Source organism: Elaeis guineensis, chromosome 1 (assembly GCF_000442705.2).
Source record: "Elaeis guineensis isolate ETL-2024a chromosome 1, EG11, whole genome shotgun sequence".
NCBI classification, from domain to species: Eukaryota; Viridiplantae; Streptophyta; class Magnoliopsida; order Arecales; family Arecaceae; genus Elaeis; species Elaeis guineensis.
The window spans coordinates 152,952,094-152,971,466 of record NC_025993.2 but is presented as its reverse complement, the minus strand read 5'-3'; the positions used below and the strand labels follow the sequence as shown (position 1 = coordinate 152,971,466).

The 19,373-nt window shown below is 35.7% G+C and overlaps 1 protein-coding gene across 1 annotated transcript in view; it reads right to left on the bottom strand.

Annotated features, from left to right (window-relative positions):
• Positions 1 to 6,493: 6,493 nt before the first annotated feature.
• LOC105039381 (protein SWEETIE) overlaps positions 6,494 to 19,373 on the bottom strand; it is a 123,433-nt gene continuing 110,553 nt past the window's right edge. The window contains exons 44-48 of the mRNA XM_073244211.1: positions 9,158 to 9,471; positions 8,915 to 9,061; positions 8,686 to 8,850; positions 8,456 to 8,581; positions 6,494 to 8,130 (exon numbers count right to left, since the gene is read on the bottom strand). Coding sequence (XP_073100312.1) covers positions 6,856 to 8,130; positions 8,456 to 8,581; positions 8,686 to 8,850; positions 8,915 to 9,061; positions 9,158 to 9,471 — 2,027 coding nt within the window. The 3' untranslated portion in view covers positions 6,494 to 6,855. The remainder of the gene's footprint in view (positions 8,131 to 8,455; positions 8,582 to 8,685; positions 8,851 to 8,914; positions 9,062 to 9,157; positions 9,472 to 19,373) is intronic.

Below are 19,373 nucleotides of genomic sequence, written 5' to 3'. Positions count from 1 at the left end.
AAGAGGAGAAAAACAGAGGAGGCATGAAAATGGATTTGGAGAGATGCGGGAGAAAGCTGGGAAATGGGTTCCGAAAGAAAGAGGAAAAACGAGAGGAGGCGTAGAAATGAGTTTGGAGAGAGATGGGAGGAAACTGGCAAATGGGTTTTGAAAGGGAGAGAAAAAACAGAGGTGTGGAAATGGGTTTGGAGAGAGACGGGAGGAAACTGGAAAATGGATTTTGAAAGAGAGGGAGAGGGAGAGAGAGAGAGAGGAGAGATGGGAGGAAGGAAGACGTGCGAAAGGCTTTACATCATTCCCATTGAATGTTTTTTTTTTTTTTTTTTTTTTAATACGCCAGATCAGTTAACGGCCTCCCAAACTTCTCCGTTAGCTTTAAGGAGAGCTTTGAGATGCGCTGATCCAACGGATGGAGATTTGATTGGATGTATGATAGAATCTGATCAATCGAAGGAGAGTCTATCTCTCTCTCTATATATAATGAATATTTTGTTAAAAAATTAAGTTATTACCAAACAAAGTAAAATAGTAGCCTGTCGTAATAGTGATTGTTTAACAGTAAAAAAAATAAGATAAATAATAGCAGTTATAACCATTACAACAAACAAATGAAGCCTTTGGGAGGGTCCACTATAACGGAACAGTGCCGTAATCAAAATCTTCGTTCTGAAGAGTCTGCCCATCTCAAATAACAAGACTTGTCTAGAAAACAGAATACTTGTTTAAATAATAATACATCCACTGGATGGGAGGACGGCTGTTGAACCGTCTTTCGTTGCCGGATTCTTTTTGCCAGCCGGACCACTTGGAACTAAGGCAACCACCCGATGGCAAAGGAAATGTAGCTCCAAAATTTGAAAAAGCTGAATAATACGGGTGAATTATATATTAAATTATTTTTTTTGATGATATAAATATAGATATAATATTATTTAGATGTAAAAATTTATATTATATTTATTTTTAATAAATATGAATATAATTCAATACTAGAATGTATAGATATAATTATGGATATACTCATAGAAATAAATTGGATAATTAAACTTGATGATTTTATAACAAAGATATTATTAAATAGATGATGAATCAAATTAATAACATATTTATATGATTATATATTTTTTTTAAAAATTAATAAATATTATATAAAATTATATAGGATGCCATCCAATCATCAAAAAAATTCTATTTTGAAAAGTTCTGATTCACCATACCTGAATTTGATGATCTTGCGAAGACATGGTGGGAGCCAGCACCAACGGCAGAAGATACAACAGCAAACTTGGTATCAAAACTTAGAGATCTGCAAACTAAATTAAAGAAATGGAACCAGACAACAAATGGTAACGTCGTAAAGAAAAAAGAGAAGATAAAAAATCAGATTTTATGACTGACTCTTAGGAAGAAAATTGTTCTTTATCTAATGATGAAAGAGAAGAAAGAAGACAGCTTAAAGATCAACTGCGGACCATCCTACTGCGAGAGGAGATCTTATGGAAATAACGTTCAAGGCAAAATTGGATGAAATTTGGAGATAGAAATACAAAATACTTCCACATCACAGCAAGTCCAAGAAAAAGAAAAAACATGATTTCTCAGATACAAGAGGAAGGGAGAATATTAGATGAACCAGATCAAATAAAAGAAGCTTTTTCAAGATTCTACACCAAGCTTCTGGGAACAGCAGACAACACAAACATTCAGATAGATTGGGACACATTGTACTCAGAGGCCCACAGAAACCTAAGTGAACTGGAGGAACCTTTTACAGAAGAAGAGATAAAATCAGTGGTGTTTTGCTTGGCAGGAGACAAAGCCCCAGGTCCAGACGGCTATCCAATCTCCTTCTACCAACACTTCTGGGATCTCATTAAGGTTGATTTATGCAGATTTTTTAAAGATCTTCGTTCAAGCAGAACTGAACTATTCAGACTTAAGTATACTTACATCACTTTGATTCCAAAGAAACAAGAGAGCAAGCACGTTAAAGACTTTAGACCAATAAGCTTGATCCATGGAGTGGTTAAAATCTTCTCAAAATTGCTAGCAATCAGACTATCAAAACATCTAGATTCGTTGATTTCAGACTCTCAATCCACCTTTATCAAAGGTCGACAAATTTCTGATTGCTACCTATCAGCCATGGAAATCATCTCTTTTTGCATCAAATCCAAACCGAAAGGTCTGGTATTCCAAGTTGATTTTGAAAAGGCCTGTAATAGGATTAGTTGGCCTTTCCTCCTATCTCTTCTTGATGCAAGGGGCTTTGGTCTGAAGTGGTGTTCATGGATTAAGAACATCCTATCCACCAATAAGCTGTCACCAATCATAAATGGAGATCCTTTGAATTGAATTCAAACCCAGCAAGGCGACCCACTGTCACCAATGTTATTCGTCTTAGCGCCTGATCTTCTTGGAAGAATTCTCAAAGTTGCAGCTTCAAATAATTTGATCACCGATTTTGGGCCAAAAGAAACAAAAGTAGACATCTTATGCATACAGTATGCAGATGATACATTGCTAATGTGCAACGCCAATTGACAACATGCCTCAAATCTGACATTCATATTTTATGCTTATGAATTAGCAATTGGCTTAAAAATTAATTTCAATAAAAGCTATTTTGCATAACTCATGGGATGCAGCAGTGCTTCACTGCCAACAAATTATCTTGATCTACCGCTTAGGGCTAGCAATTGTTGACACAATCTATTGACACGGATACGACACGTACTTAGACGAGTTCGGGTTTGAAATAAATGGATTTGGATTATAAACGGGTTGACCCGTTTATGACACAATAAATTCGTACATTAAGTGGGTTAACCTGTATAACTCGTTGGACCGTTTAACTAAATAAGTTAAAACAAGTTAACGGATTACACAAGTTAAAACAGGCTAAAACAAGTTAAATAGGTTCCAACAGTTTAACATATTTTCTTAAATGGATCGTTAGGTGGTCGTATACCCATTTGACCCGCCAACATGATTATTAATCGTGTTAAACGGATCATGTCATGTCAACCCATGTACATTCATGTCATGTTCGTGTTTCACAGATCGACCTATTTAATTAAACGGGTCGTGGTCAGATTGAGCTAACCTATGTTATACCTTCAGGTCCGATACGATCCGTGAACATGAATTGCCAGCCCTAACTTCACTATAGGAAACCATGAGCATATGATTGGAAGTTATTGGAAGATAAAATAGAAAGAAAATTGACAGCATGGAAAGGCAAAGTACTGTCAATTGGAGGGAGATTAACATTGGTTAATGCAGTACTCAGTTCCATTCCTATCTACTGGATGTCATCACTTTTACTCCTACAGGAAATACTTGAGAGGATTGATAAGAAGTGAAGAAACTTTCTATGGAGGGGAGACAAAACCTGTCATGGTATTCACCGCCTCTCTAACTGGGAACAGGTAATGTTGACCAAAGAAATTTGGAGGATTAGGAGTACTGAATTTAAAATTATTCAACAGAAGCCTCCTTGCTAAACGTTGGTGGAGATTTCATCAAGAGCATAACAAAACTTGGAGAACTCTCATTCATAATCTGCACTACAACAACAAAATCCCAAGCCAAACGGAGATGAAAAAGCTAAAACATGCCTCCTTCGCATGGAAAAGCGCAGTTAAGGTAAACACCTGCTTCCACCAGAGTGTGCAATTCAATTGGGAAATAGAAAGCTAATATCGATGTGGCATGATCATTGGAAGAATATGGAACCTTTGAAAGATACATACCCAATGCTTCACCTACTTGCATTAAGGCCAAAAATAACAGTGGAAAGATTCCTCTCTAAAGCTGATCCTACAACCCAATTTAGAGAAGATATCTCATGATCACTGCAGCATTCTTTCAGCAATTCTTGAGCTCAATCAGAGAAATTAGCCAATCCAACACACCTGACACAGTGACATGGAAATGGAACCCAAAAGGGATCTTCAAAGTAAAAGGGTGCTACATGTTCCTTAGTAATGGAGGAATATGGTAAGACTTTGCCAAAACAAATTGGAAAATGCCTCTACCAGAAAAAGTTCAATTATTCAATTGGCTACTCTTTCACAATAAAATTTTATCAGCAGAAAATTTGAAGAAAAGAAAGATACAAGGTATGCAAAACTGTCCCTTATGTTGTACTGATGATGAAACTGCAGACCATTTGTTTCTATTATGCAGGTATTCCACAGCTATATAGAAAGAGATCATTCGAAAGCTTCATACTCCCCCTCATCCAGACGACATCAAATGGTATGGAAAGATTGGCAAAAGAAGCTCACTCTAAATATTCACAAGCAAGCTTGGGACAATTTATTCACAACTGTATGCTGGGCAATTTGAAAGGAGAGAGAGTAGAATTTTTTGGTTTGAAGCTCTCTCTCTCATAGTATGATCTACAATCACTCAATCTTCTTACTAGGCAATTGGGCCTCGTGCTATAAAGGAAAAGCAAAGGAAGGATTAGAAGAGATAATTGTACAACTACAAACAAGGAGCTAAGATTGCGATTACTTGTCAATGTATTAGAAGAAGAATACGTACATAATTATAATCTTAGAAAACTGCTAAAAAAATAACGGTTGTCATTAGTAGTTAATATCTTTTGTAATATATTGCGCATTATCTAATAAAATTATGGTGGTTGATCTCCTATCACTAGGAGATCAAACCTCCCATTTGCCATCAAAAAAATTATATAGGATAACAAATAGACATGGATATTCAGATACGGATCATGTCCATATCCATTTTTTTTAACAGATATGGATACGGATACAGATATGCATATTAGTCGGATCATCAAATTATTGTTCATATCTGAATTGATTCGAATATGAAAACAGATCCGAACGGATATTATCTATACTATTTTCATCTCCAGAATAGACTCAAGTCTCGGCTCTCGCACATGTTGTGCCTGCTAAGATCAGTTCATTAGAGCCTCAATGATTTTCTTCTTTCTACAAGTATTTTCAATGTAATGAACTACATACAGCTAGCAGATAGTAGTATTCATAAACACTATTATTGGGGGAATAGGTCATTTTCTCGGCCAAAGTAGCTTGATCACCAGATGAAGAGGCGACTCACCACTATTTCCCGAATGAATGAAGAATGAAGATCAACTTAAGGGAGAAATATGACCTCAGATGACAACCAATCTTAACACTGGATATGAGCAAACCACAAGATCGACCGACTAAAAGATCGATTGACTTCGGATTTAGTCGAAGTCCCATTTGATTATGTACCAACCAAGTCACTAAAACTCTATGTCCTTTTGATGATGATGATGAGGCCAAGATCCTCAAGGATGGATTGTAGAGGATGAATCTCGAATTAAAATCCTACTGAGGCTTCAACGAGCACCAACGACATCGTCAACAATCTCACTTCCTCTACATGAAGATTCGGATCCCCCAAGATAGAATACAATGCCACATCGAAGAGTTGACTTGATCAATAGTACATAACTGACCAACCTTGCAAAACGGCGACAATTAATCAACTCGGTGAAAAACCAAAGCCAATTATCTATCAAAGATCCTAAGCCATTTTCTCTAATCATGTGTATGTGGATTTAACAACTATACATAATCCTCACAGATAATGCGCACAACCCTTGCCCACACCTAATGCATGTAACGGATGCCTACTATCTCTAATATATAATGATTTTCTAGAATCATTATCGAGCTCAATGATAATGGATAGCCACTCTGTATAAAAAAAAAAAAGATACTCTTCGATGAGTAACTTTCTCCATAAAATAAAGCTCAAAATTCTGTCATTACCTGCTTTATTCTACTACTTGTCAAACTTTGACTAACTTAAAAAGTTCCGAAAGATCCCCACTCAAAAATCTTCGATAGGGCATATCCCTGAAGAAGGAACGTCTTTACTCCAAAAAGAGTTATCTCCACATTGGTAGGAAACTGAGCCCAGCCACGGAATCTGGAGACTCTCGGCAACAACTGCCATTGGCCATTAACAATTCTGAAAGCAAAAGTCACAACCACCCCCTGTAAAACCATCCAGTTGCAGATGCAGCTAATGGAACAATTTTGTTCGCTGCATGAACGTACACAATTGCTCCTTCCACGTTTGATTCTCACACATGGGATATGGCCAAGTTATAAATAATTGCTTAAGGATCAGTTGCAAACATTTTCCATCTCAAACTTTTGATATTCATTCTAGTTTTAAGTCAATGCCACCTCATGCCAATTCCTATTCTCCACTTACAGGCCCAAGCTTCTTAAAAATCCTTACTGTCAAAAACACCTTGTCAGATCGGGTATCAAGGGTATTGTGAAGTTCCGCCGGCAACGATTTTTGCTTTGGTTCCGTGTGCGTCGATTAGGTTAGAGAGGCAGTAAAAAATGTCAAAATTACAGAACCGAAACAAAACTGCTAAATTGCATCACAAAGTAGTAAAAATGCCAATGTCGGACACGTACAGACTACTATATATGATCGCTGAGGTAAAATGTCAGAATTTTGAAAAAGCATAGAACTAGTTTACATACAGTGGCTTTTAATTAATGCACAAACTCAGCTACTTAATAATAATAATAATAATAATAATCCCAAGTAGAATTCCTATTACCGAATACATATCCAATATAGACTAGATCATAATGAAAAAATTTTGCACCTGGGTCACCTTGATGATTGTCAAAACTGCTCATACACATTCAGCAAGGCAGCTATTGTAAAAAATCTGTAGATTTCTGAGAATTCACAATCATCTAGCTGTTTTTTGTGGCTCCTTGTCACAGAATCTGGATGCCAGCTGCCAGCCTGTACAAAACAAAATCCTCAGGAGATCTTGGTGAATCACTAGAAGGCTCCTTTTAGCCGAGCAGCAAGCACATTATCTGGATTGCTCTTGGGACCCATACTCGATTCACTGTCATCCTCATGGTAGAGATGCTGGCCACCAGTTTCGTTTTCGTTGTTGTTGGGAGCAGAAGGCACATCATCTGAATGACCATAGCAGATTTCACCGCTGCTGCTTAATTCGCCTCCACCCTGATGGAACACATGCCGTGCCTCACACTCCTGTTCATTATTCTCGGTAGCAGCGATCACATTAACACCATGCTGTTGGGTCCCGTCTTCATCAACTATACTTCCTGATTCACCACCTCTCTCATGGTGCAGATGCTGCTGCCCATCACACTCCCTTTCATTATCTTTGGAAAACACATCATCCAAATGCTTGTCTGAGCCTTCTTCAACTATGCTTCTTATTTCACCTCCAACCTGATAGTGCAGATGCCCATCCTCATCTTCTTTTTCATTATCCTTTGGAGCAGAAAGCCCATCAACAGAATGCTCCTGGGTGCTATCTTCATTACGTACAGTTCTTGATTCACTACCAACTTCATGGTGCAGATGCTGGTCTTCATTCTCCTGTTCATTATCTCTGGGAGAAGAAAGCACACCATCAGAATACCCCTGGGAGCCATCTTCATTACCATCACTTCTTATTGCAACTCCACCAGAAACACCATAATGTTGCTCCTTGATCAGATCATCATCCTCCATGAGCTGAATAGCGGATCCAATGGAATCATCCACATCATTCCCCATCACTTTGTCTCCACCATCATTAGTTGACTGTTTAGACAACTCCTGAACTTTTATATCACCAGAATCTTCAATGATTTCCTCATTTTCAGAATATTGGGTATCTGAGGATTCCACCAGTTCGTTTCTGACAAGGGTTGTCACTTCCTCGCCTGTACCAGTTGCTGGACTCTGTTCGTGGACATTTTGATGTGAGAGGTCATGGTGATGGCAACGATTCTCACTATGATCACTCTCCGCAGGCGAAGAATCATCAACTGAAGCAGCCTCATGCTCTCTCCAGTCAACATGTGAATCACTTAGAGAAGCAGATACATTGTTAGCTGGCAAAGATTGGAAAGCATCCCAATCATCATCATCATCATCCTCCTCTTCTTCTTTCACATCATGCTTGTCAGCAGGTGCAACTATGAAATCTGAAGCCTGCACCTGATGAGCTTCTCTAGCATCTGACTCTGGTTGCACATTCAACTTGACCTGTGTTCCCATGTGATACTGAGTGACTGAAGCTCGGATCATATCCTGAAAGAACAAGCATAGGACTATCAGATCTGCCAATGTGCTGCTCAGGATACCACAATGAAATAGAATGTAGGTTTATAAATGTAAATAAACTGGTTCTGGAAGAAAAAGATATTTATTTTATTGCATGCATGCATGTAGTCAATGCTGGATCTTCCAAGAGAAACAGAAATTTGTTCACGATTAAAATTTCAAAAGAAAAATCCCATAAACTATAGGCTCATCACAAGAAGCAATTTGCCGGTTAAAGCAAAAATTATGCAACTTGGACATTAGTTTAACTTCTAATATAAGATACATGAGCTATTGTGAACCTTCACAGCACCTGAATTTGCTGTCTTCGTGTGACTGGCATTGATAATATTGCATCTTTGATTTGAATTACAGCTGAAGGAATCTGAACAAGGTGAGAAACCATACTCCTTGCAACAGTGTTGACCTCACTAGTTTCCTGAAACCGTCATGAAATAAAACCTTAACATGCAGATAAACAATGAGGGAAAATTGATAATGTAGTGATTAGATTAATGATTTTAAATATTTAACATTAACAACCTGTGAAAGGCTTTCATTAGACAGAGAGAAAACCATAAATAAGGCTTCCAAAAGCAACATCATCACTGCCTTCTGACATTCACTACCTTGTGCAAGTGTACGGAAGAGGAAGAGCAGCCTTAAACATTCATCAGTGATAGCCACAGATTCCCTACTTTTGTGTTCCTGCCAGAGGATAATTCTGTTATTTTGGTACATGGTTTTTTACGCAATAAATTAACAGAAGTACCTTTAACGTATGTTGGATTAGAAGAAAAACATCTCGAAAGAGCTCTCCAATGAAGAGTAGCAAAAAGGAATGACTGTTCACTTGTGAACCTTCAGCAAGTTCTTTTTGAGCAATGCTTTTCACCACATGAAGGCCTAATGTCTGAATCTGCTTAACACAAAGCTTCCACAAAGTAAGTTTTTTTGATCTCACAATTATCAGACATTGGAATAGTTATATGTCACATGATAAGCACGTGCCTACCTGTATATTTGTGACATAAAACGTATCCCGGACACACTTTGTGCAATGTTTGAATATAGAAAATAGGAGCATGTGATTGTTTGCTTTGTATTCTTGCAGATGATGACTTTGATGAACTAGTCTGGCAAGAGCTACAACTTCTTCCAAACAAAAAACAAGTATTTTTGCAAAAAGTTTGCTCGAATCACCCATCTTGCTTTCCATAATGCAGATCCTCTTAATGCAGTCTTGAGACAAAAATGTAAGCATGTTAGCCCAAGCTCCCAGGACTGTCATTAGATAGTCATAATCATCAATATGAAGTTCAGCTTCATCTGTGAAACAAAATACAAATGTTTTCTTCTTCAGAGCTTTGCTGCTGGAAAACCTATCTATTTCATGCATACAAAAAAATGTTTTATACAAAAAGGGGAGTTGTGAAATAAAATGCTAAGCTATTCTTCTTTTTGATAGACAGAAGCAAACTGAAAATTGATGGACAATAACCATGGAAACCTATAAATTAGAAGGCTTTATATAGCAGACAGCAAACAAAAGAGATGGACACAACAGCAGAGACAATCTAAAACTAACAAAGGACTCTAAAGACACCTTTGACAACTGTAACAGCCACAACAATAGATGTTCTTTTAACACCTTATCCTGATCTCATCATCCGTAAACCTGACGTATTACATGACATTTTAAATCCTAAACACATTCAACAACCCACATCTTTCACCAGACGATTGTAATGCAACCTATGTGTTAGATTCATCAAAGTCGATGGATGTAGTCAAACTTCACATTTTGCAAGGTTATGTACAATGTAAAAGCGACATACCAAGTTAACAATCACAGCGTTAAGTAGGTCAATCGTGGGAGGAGAAACACATTGGATGGAAACCAGTGTTCGTACTAGAAACTGCATCATGCATGCCTCTATTTATTTTTTTCATTCATAACTTCATTTTATACGCATGAAAATAATAGAAAGACTATTTTATTGCTAGTTTGTTGAATGGCACCTCGTCTTTCTTGAAGACCATAACATAGGAGTCTAGTCGATATTCATTTTGTGCTTATGGTGCTTAGAAGAGGCTCTGGGGTATTGGATTTATTTGCACAAGTTTACAGTCATTAAGAGTGAGCCTAGAAAGTTGTTTCAGGGGCTTAGATCACTTAGAATTTGCTTAAAGCTTTCCCTTCTTTAACTCCGTATTTTTGGAAGAGGAACAGAACCCTTCTCTCTCTCTCTCTCTCTCTCTCACACACACACACACACACACACACAATTGATTTGATGCCCAAAACTTACCAAACCCACATCATCTAAACTACCATGCATATTTTTATGAACACGCTCATGAGAAAGTTGGAATAGAATCTCCCACGCAAAAAGTATTGCCTGGTAAGAAGACAGGCATATGAAAATTGGTCAGAAGAAATCTTGGCATTGTAACTTGAAGGCCAATATTCAATACATGGCAATGAACTAGAATTGGTTACATCTACATGGATCTAAATTATGGCCAATAAACATATGGATTCCAGTTTCATGATTATAGTAGTTTAAGAAAAATCCTACAATGACAATGCTAGAAGTGGCTTTTGATGTTCTTAGCACCTTTCAAAGAAGGTATCAAAAGTTAGTGGGTAGTTATATCATTTTCTATCAGAGTTAATTCTGGAGTTTGGACAACGATGAAGTCTTACATTTTATATTTATAGTTGCAACCATTGTAACATTTAAAAAAGCATATCCTCTCAAAAGTAAAATGAAATAGCATACTAACTACTAATTTGAACATGGACATTAACCATGTTATAATTTTTAAAGCAACTGTACTCAACCATGATACCAATATACTGCTGAACAATCACTTGGTAATAAGTTTCGCTTAACAAATGGAGAAAGTTGCCAATTACAAAGAAGATGGAACTAGGTGTGGCAATCATGTCAGGTTGGGTCGGATACAATTGGGTTAGATGCAAATTGAGTCAAAAATTTGTCAACCTTGTCGAATAGAGCCAATATTTTCTCCTTGAATATTTCGATATTCTCTCCAGAATATCTCTTTATCATATTGGATAGAGCCGATATTCTCTCCTTAAATATCTCTAATATTCTCTCCCATAATATCTCTTTTTGAATTTTAAATTTCTGATTCTTTCCTTATGTAATCTTGTAATTATTTTTTTTGATTTATTTTCTTAAATATAGAGATTTGAACCATTAGAATGGTTAATCTCTTATCTATATATTGTATTATCTGTAATCAATTAACAATATACACAATATACAGATTTCTCAATATGGTATCAGAGCGGGCATCATCATCCTAACCTGCTCACCATAATCTACCTTCATTGCCGATCGCTATTGTCAGCCTTCATTGCCGAGTAGTCGACTGCCCCAGTCGACCTTTATTGTTGACCCTTTCATTGTCTTCAAAGAGATTTGGCTTGTTCATAGTCGATCCATTCTTTGTTTGCTTAACCTTCATTATCGAGTACAAAAACCCTTTGGTTTGGTGATTTATTTTTTAGTCCGTGGTAAAAGATGTCAGAAGTTTCCAACACTTCCAACCCCATTGGGTCTACCTTCGATCATCCTCCTAATGGATCGAGTGGAGAACTTCAAAGTATGAATTCTTCCGATCGCCTTGATAAGAAGAATTACCTCCAATGGTCACAAATAGTGAAGACACTTCTGAAGGAAAAAAGGCAAGCGAAGCCATCTAAATGGTATGAATCCTAGCCAAAGGATCCAAAGTTTTAAGAATGGGATGAAAAAGATTCCATGATCATGTCATGGTTGTGGAATTCGATGTTACCCTAAATTAGCAGAAACTGTATATTTCTTTCAACTGCCAAAGACATTTAGAAAACAATCAGGCAGACATACTCGAAGAAGCAGGATGCAGCAATGCGTTTTGAATTGAAGACCAGAATCTTGGCCACTAAACAAGGTACTCTCTCTGTTACGGAGTACAACAATCTATTACATGGTCTATGACTGAAAATTGACCACTATCATAATCTAAAAATGAAATATGTTGATGATACACAAATACTCTTAAATTTTGTTGAAAGTAGCAGGATTTTTGAGTTCTTAGCAGGTCTGAATGCCGAGTTTGATCCAGTGAGAGTCCAAATTTTAGGCAAAAAGCAGCTACCATCTCTTAATGAGGTGCACTCTATTGTTCGGGCTGAGGAAAGTAAAAGAATGGTGATGCTTGAGTCAGCCTATTGAAGGATCAGCGTTGCTCTCTGCAAAGATAGCTGAAGCTGAAAATAAATACGTAGGAAATTAGAAACAGCAAGCTAATAAATGGTCCAATAAACGTGGCCTTTGATGCACATATTGCAAAAAGCCATAGCATACAAGAGAAACATGTTTTAAATTGCATGGAAAGGAATAAGTCTTGAGTCGAACGGGAGGCTTTAAGGGACAAAAAAGCCAGGCTCACTTAGAAAACCAAGATGGAGGCTCTCAAAAAGTTTCAGTTTTCACTGATAATGATGTTCGAGACTTTAATAAAGAAAAAATTGAAAAACTGCGAGGTTTACTCGAATCCCTTTCTAAATCTTCTAGTGCATGCTCACTTGTTCAGAGTGGTAAGTGCCTTATTTCTGATTCTATTAACACCTTAGATACAGTACATTCAAACTCATGGACTGTTAATTCAGGGGCAATAGACCATATGACTCATAGCCCTACAAAATTTGTTACTTATAAATCGAGCCCTGGAACCCACAAAATTATAGTGGCCGATGGATCACCAATCATAGTTGCTGGTCAAGGAAAATCCAGGTAACACCTCTCCTAGTGCAAAATGTCCTACATGTTCCCAAACTGTTTACCAACCTGATCTCCATCCACCAAATCATAAAAAATTTAAATTGTCTCATCACTTTCTTTGACACTCATTGTGTGTCTCAGGACCGAATTACAGGGAGGACGATTGGATTGCTAGGGAAAAGAATGGGCTCTACTATCTAGAAGATATGAAGAAAATCATGGAGAAAGAAAATCGGCTAATGCTATCTCATTCACAAGGTGCTCTCACTAATAATCTTGTCACTTCAAATAAATCTAAAATTTGGCTTCAGTAGTATCGTCCTGGTCATCCTCTTTTTAATTTACTTAAGCTTATGTTTCCATCATTGTTTAAAAATGTTTCTATTGAAAACCTTCATTGTGATGTTTGTGAACTTGCCAAGCATCATAAAGTGCCCTTTCCTTTAAATTCAACAAAGTCTGTTGAGCCCTTTTCTTTGATTCATTCAGATGTTTAGGGTCCTTCAAAAATTTCTAATATAAATGGGGCAAAATGGTTTGTGACATTTATTGATGATTGTACCTGAACAACTTGATTTCTAATGAAAAAAATCAGAAGTGACAAATATTTTTTTAAACTTTCACAAAATGATTAATACTCAGTTTGATGTTGGAATAAAGAGAATTAGAACAGATAATACTAAATGTTGCCTTAAGGATTGATTTTCATGAGCACAAAATATTTGAAAGGGGTACTAATGATTTTTGTCTTTGGAGATGTTTTAAAAATTTATTTCAGGAGATCCAAGAAATTTTGAATTGAAAGAAATATTTGAAGTTGGCCAAAGTAGCAAATTCTTTGGGTTGGAGGTGAAGTTGAAGTTTTTCGGAAGTCTCAAGATCATTCAAGATGATATCAAATCTTTTGGAGGCAATTTCAGATTTTTTTGGAAGCTTCAAAATGAAGAAAAGCCACTTTAGGCAAAAAGGAGCGACCTCTAGGTCGACCCTTTTTGAAAAGGCAGCTGGCACACTTTTTTTGGCTTGTCACACAAAAAGGGGCGACCACTGGGTCGTCCCCTATGAAAAGGAGGGGCCACTAGGTCATCCTCTATTGTACCACAGGCCAAAACAAAGCGCAGAAATTTTTTGGGTGAAAAGGGGCGACCCTTTTTTAGGGGTTGACCTAAGGGGCATCCTCTGCGATGGAAAAATCTGCAACGGCTATTTTTCAGTCTAATTTTGACACATTAAATGCTTTCTAAACCCTCTCCAATGGTTCTAAATGGCTAGTAAACCCTCTTCAACATTGATTGAGGATATAAAGATATTCAAAGTTGGAAAATATCAACACTTATCAAGAAAAAATTATGTTCCAACGATTTTCAATTTTCAAGTCAAAAGAAGCATTGAATTCAAGCTTGACCACTCCTCCAAGGCTCATTCAACTCTCCAATCATTCAGAGAGTGTCCATTAAAGCTTCTTTTTAATTGTATAAAGTGCCTTCATTGATTTATTGTGCTCATTAAAGAGCTTTGTGTACTTAACATGGTAAAATCATTCTCTTTGCCTTATTCTTGTTTGTTCAAGTTTTGGTAGCGTTCCAAAACTCGGAAAAGGTTAACCCGAACTTTGAATCGGAGTTTGTCGGATTGACTTGTACCCAAAAAATAAATTTCTAGCTTGGGTAAGCTAGGGTCGGAGGCATCCGACATTGTATTCATTTGAATACATTTAGTGGATTGGAGTTCCCAAGTAAAAGCTTGAGAAGTGGATATAGGTGCAAGGTTACCACCGAACCACTATAAACCCTTTTATTTGTGTTGCTTGCTCTCTCTATATTTGCTCTATTGTGTTGTCTTTTTTCTTTCAATTAAACACTTGCACATTATTTCACCCACTCCACTTCACTTAAAATATAAAAAGCACATCTTGTAATTCTGTTTTTCACTTAACATTTTTAAAAAATCTAATTCACTCTCCCTCTTAGGTTGCACAGCTGGACAACAAGTGGTATCAAAATCCGATGCTCTAACTTTTCTTGATTTCACCATCAAGAGCAAAAGATCTATGGCAACTCAAATTGGTACTTTACTTGCCGAGGGGCAATCCACAAACCGACCTCCAGTTTTCAACGAATCAAATTATACCTATTGAAAAATCGAATGAAAATTTTTATTCAAGCTCTTGACTGTGATATGTAGAGAATCATAGTAAATGGACCTCACTCACCTACAAAACTAATTGATGGGAAGAATATTCCCAAACCTAAAAATAAGTAGGATGAGGTTGACAAGAAGATGGCTCGGCTCAATGCAAAAACCATGAATGTTTTATACTGTGCGCTTCATGCAAATGAGTTTAATAAAATTTCAATATGTAATTCAACTAAGAAAATATAGGATAGACTAGAGGTAACTTATGAAGGTACAAATCAGATCAAAGAGTTAAAAATTAACATGCTTATCCACAAATATGAACTCTTTAAAATAGAATCTGATGAGTCTATTACCCAAATGTTTACACATTTCACTAATATCATTAATGGGCATAAAAGTCTTGATAAGTCCTACTCTAACAGTGATCTTGTGAGAAAGATACTTAGGTCTCTATCAAGAACATGGGAGATGAAGGTCACGATGATTCAAGAGGCAAAGAACTAAATGTCTTATCTTTGGAGGAGCTTCTCGGATTGCATATGACATATGAACTCACCATAAGATAGTACAGCGAAGAAGAGACTAAGAAAAGACAACTATTGCTCTCAAGTCCACTGCTCAAGAAGAGGAAGAAATGGAAAAATCAAAAAATGATGATGAAGATAAAAAATTTGCACTCATCACTCAAAAATTCTAGAGGTTCATGAAGAAAAGGAGGCAAAAAGTAAGGAGAAGGCCATTAACCAAGAGAGAGACAAGCAAAGAGAAAAACAAAGAGCAATCCCTTATATGTTATGAGTGTAAGAAATCGAGACACTTTAGATCCGAATATCCTCAACTCAAGAAGGCCCCTAAGAAATTCAAAAAGAAAGCCATGGTGGCTACTTGGAATGATAGCGATAAGTCAAGCTCCAATGATGAGACCCATAAAGAAGCAAATCTTTATCTTATGGTACATAAAAATAAGGGAACTTCTGAACCTTCCAATGAATTTACTTTTGATGAATTGCAAGAGGCTTTCTATAACCTATTAGATAATCTAAGTTAGGATTAAAGAACAAAGAATTGAAAATACAAAATCAGTATTTACTCAAAGAAAAAGAAGCTATTTCAGTTGAAAACAGAAATTTAACTAAAGAGAATCAGAACTTAAAAACTGAAGTGAATAAACTGAAACCAATTATAGATAAGTTCACTCTAAGTTCAGATAAACTTCAAATGATTCTTGAAAATCAAAAGGCGGTGTATAATAAAGCCGGTCTTGATTATAACCCACTAAAAAACAGAAATTCCTGAAAAATATTTTTGTTAATCCATCAAATGATAACTTTTAAATGTATCTTGTTTCAAATGTGAGAAAGGACATAAATCATATATATATTTTTCTAACAGATTTGATGGTTCAAATGTAAAGAAAATATGGATTCCAAAATGAACCATTATGACTGACCAAAAAAGACCCAAGAAAGCTTGGATACCTAAAGTTAAAAACTGATTTTTTGTGTAGATGTGTCTTGCATCCCGTGGATCGAAATGAAAGTGGTATCTTGATAGTGGGTGCTCAAATACATGACCGGTGATGATTCCCAATTCATCACACCTAATACAAAGGATGGAGAGATGGTCATCTTTGGAGATAATGATAAAAAAAAATCATTGGATTAAATAACATTAGTATCTCTCCCTCCAATTTATTGAAAATATTTTATTGGTAGATGATCTCAAGCATAATCTTTTAAGCATTAGTTAACTTTATGATAAGGTTTTAAAATTACTTTTAAATCCTCTATGGCATTGTAACTAGTCTCAATAATGATGGTATGAGATTCATTGGATATAGGCACGATAATGTTTACACGATAGATTTGGATGATCTATCCTTGCAAAACATGCAATGCCTAGTAGCTATGAATGCCAAATTAATGAGACTAGTTGGCTTTGACACCTACACTTACATACATAAGCATGCATTTCTTTCTAAACTCATCAAAAAGGATTTGGTTGTTGGCTTACCTAAATTAAATTTTGAAAAGATAAAATTTATGACGCATGTCAACTAAGCAAACAAACTACAGTTTCATTTAAATCCAAAATTATTGTTTCAACTTCTAGACCCTTAGAATTATTGCATATAGATTTGTTTGGACCCACTAGAACTACAAGCTTAGATGAAAAAAAATGATTTTGTTATTATTGATGATTTTTCTCGATTTACATGGGTTTTGTTTTTGACACATAAGGATGAATCTTTTTCAGCTTTTACCAAGTTTTATCGAAAAATAGCAAATGAAAAAGATCTTCCAATTCTTAAAATTCATAGTGATCAGGACATGAGTTTGAAAATCAAAATTTGAAAAATTTTATGATGAAAAAGACATTAATCATAACTTTTCTGCACTTAGGACGCTCCAACAAAATAGGATATAGAAAAAAAAATAGAACTCTTGAAAAATGGCATATACCATGCTATGTGAAAGCAACCTTCCAAAGTATTTTTAGGCGGAGGCAATTAACATGGCATGTTACATTTTAAACCGTGTTTTAATTAGACCAATTTTAAAGAAAAAACCTTATGAACTTTGGAAAGGAAAAAATCCAACATTGCATATTTTCATATTTTTGGTTGCCGGTGTTTTATTTTAAATAGTGGTAAAGATAAGTTAGAAAAATTTGATGCTAAATCTAATGAAGCTATTTTTTTTATTATTCTACTTCTAGTAAAGCATTTAGAGTTTTTAATAAAAGAACCCTAATTGTATAAGAATCGATGCATGTTTTTGATGAGACTAATGATCTTCTTCCATCAAAGAAAAAAGAAGTTGATGATGCAGATCAAATTGGAGTAGAGAAATCCTAAAAAACTCCATAAACGATGAGAAAGAGGATGAAGATGATCATGATGATGAGGGTGAAAAGCAGCAAGATCAACAAGAGTAAGCTCAAGGTACACATGATCTTCCAAGAGAATGGAGGTATGTCCACAACCATCCCAAGGAACTTATAATTGATGATCCTACACATGGGGTAAGAACTAGATCCTTTCTTAGAGATGTTAATAATTATTTTGCTTTTGTCTCTCATTTTGAACCAAAAATCATTGATGAAGCCATAAAAGATCACAATTGAATTAATGCAATGCAAGAACTTAATCAATTTGAAAGAAACAATGTATGGACCTTAGTAGGTAGACTAATGATCATCCAATAATTGAAACTAAGTGGATGTTTAGAAATAAATTGGATAAAAATGAAAATATCATTAGAAACAAAACAAGATTAGTAGCTAAAAGATATAATCAACAAAAAATTGATTTTGATGAGACTTTTACATCGGTAACTGGATTAGAAGCTATACGACTCTTGCTTACCTATGCTTGTTTCATGAATTTTAAATTATTTCAAATGGATATCAAAAGTACTTTTCTAAATAATTTTATTGCTGAAGAGGTATATGTAGAGCAGCCCCCTGATTTTGAAAACCATGCTTTCCCAAACCATATTTTCAAATTAAACAGAACTTTATATAGTTTAAAACAAACACCTAGAGCATGATACGAAAGACTTAGTAAATTTTTGTTAGAAAATGATTTTTCAAGAGAAAAATAGATACTACTCTTTTCATAAAAAGAAAGCTTGATGATATTCTTGTTATACAAATATATGTCGATGATATCATAGTTAGATCTACTAATGAAACTTTATGTCAAGATTTTGCCAAGCTCATGCAGAGAGTTTGAGATGAGCATAATGAGAGAACTTACATTCTTCCTCAGACTCCAAATTAAACAAACAAAAGAAGAGATCTCCATTTGCCAAAGTACACATGAGAGCTATTAAAAAGATTTGGGATGGAGACCCCCAAGAGCATTGGCACACTCATGAGCCCTTTATGCAAACTAGATAAGGATGAGAATGATAAAAGTGTTGATTTAAAACTTTATAGAGATATGATAGGATCTATACTATATTTAACTGCTAGTAGGCCTGATATCATGTTCAATGTTTGTATGTGTGCAAGATTTCAATCTGATTCCAAAGAATCACACCTATATGCTATTAAAAAATCTTAGAATATTTAAAAGATACTAAAATTTTAGGCCTATGATTTTTCAAACAATCATCTATAGACTTAATAGGATATTCAGATGCAGACTTTGCTGAATGTAAATTAGACAGAAAAAGTACAAGTGGAACTTATCAATTTCTTGAAATCAACTTAATCTCATGATTTAGCAAAAAATAAAATTCGATGGAATTGTCTATGGTTGAGGTTGAATACATTGCAGCCGGAAGT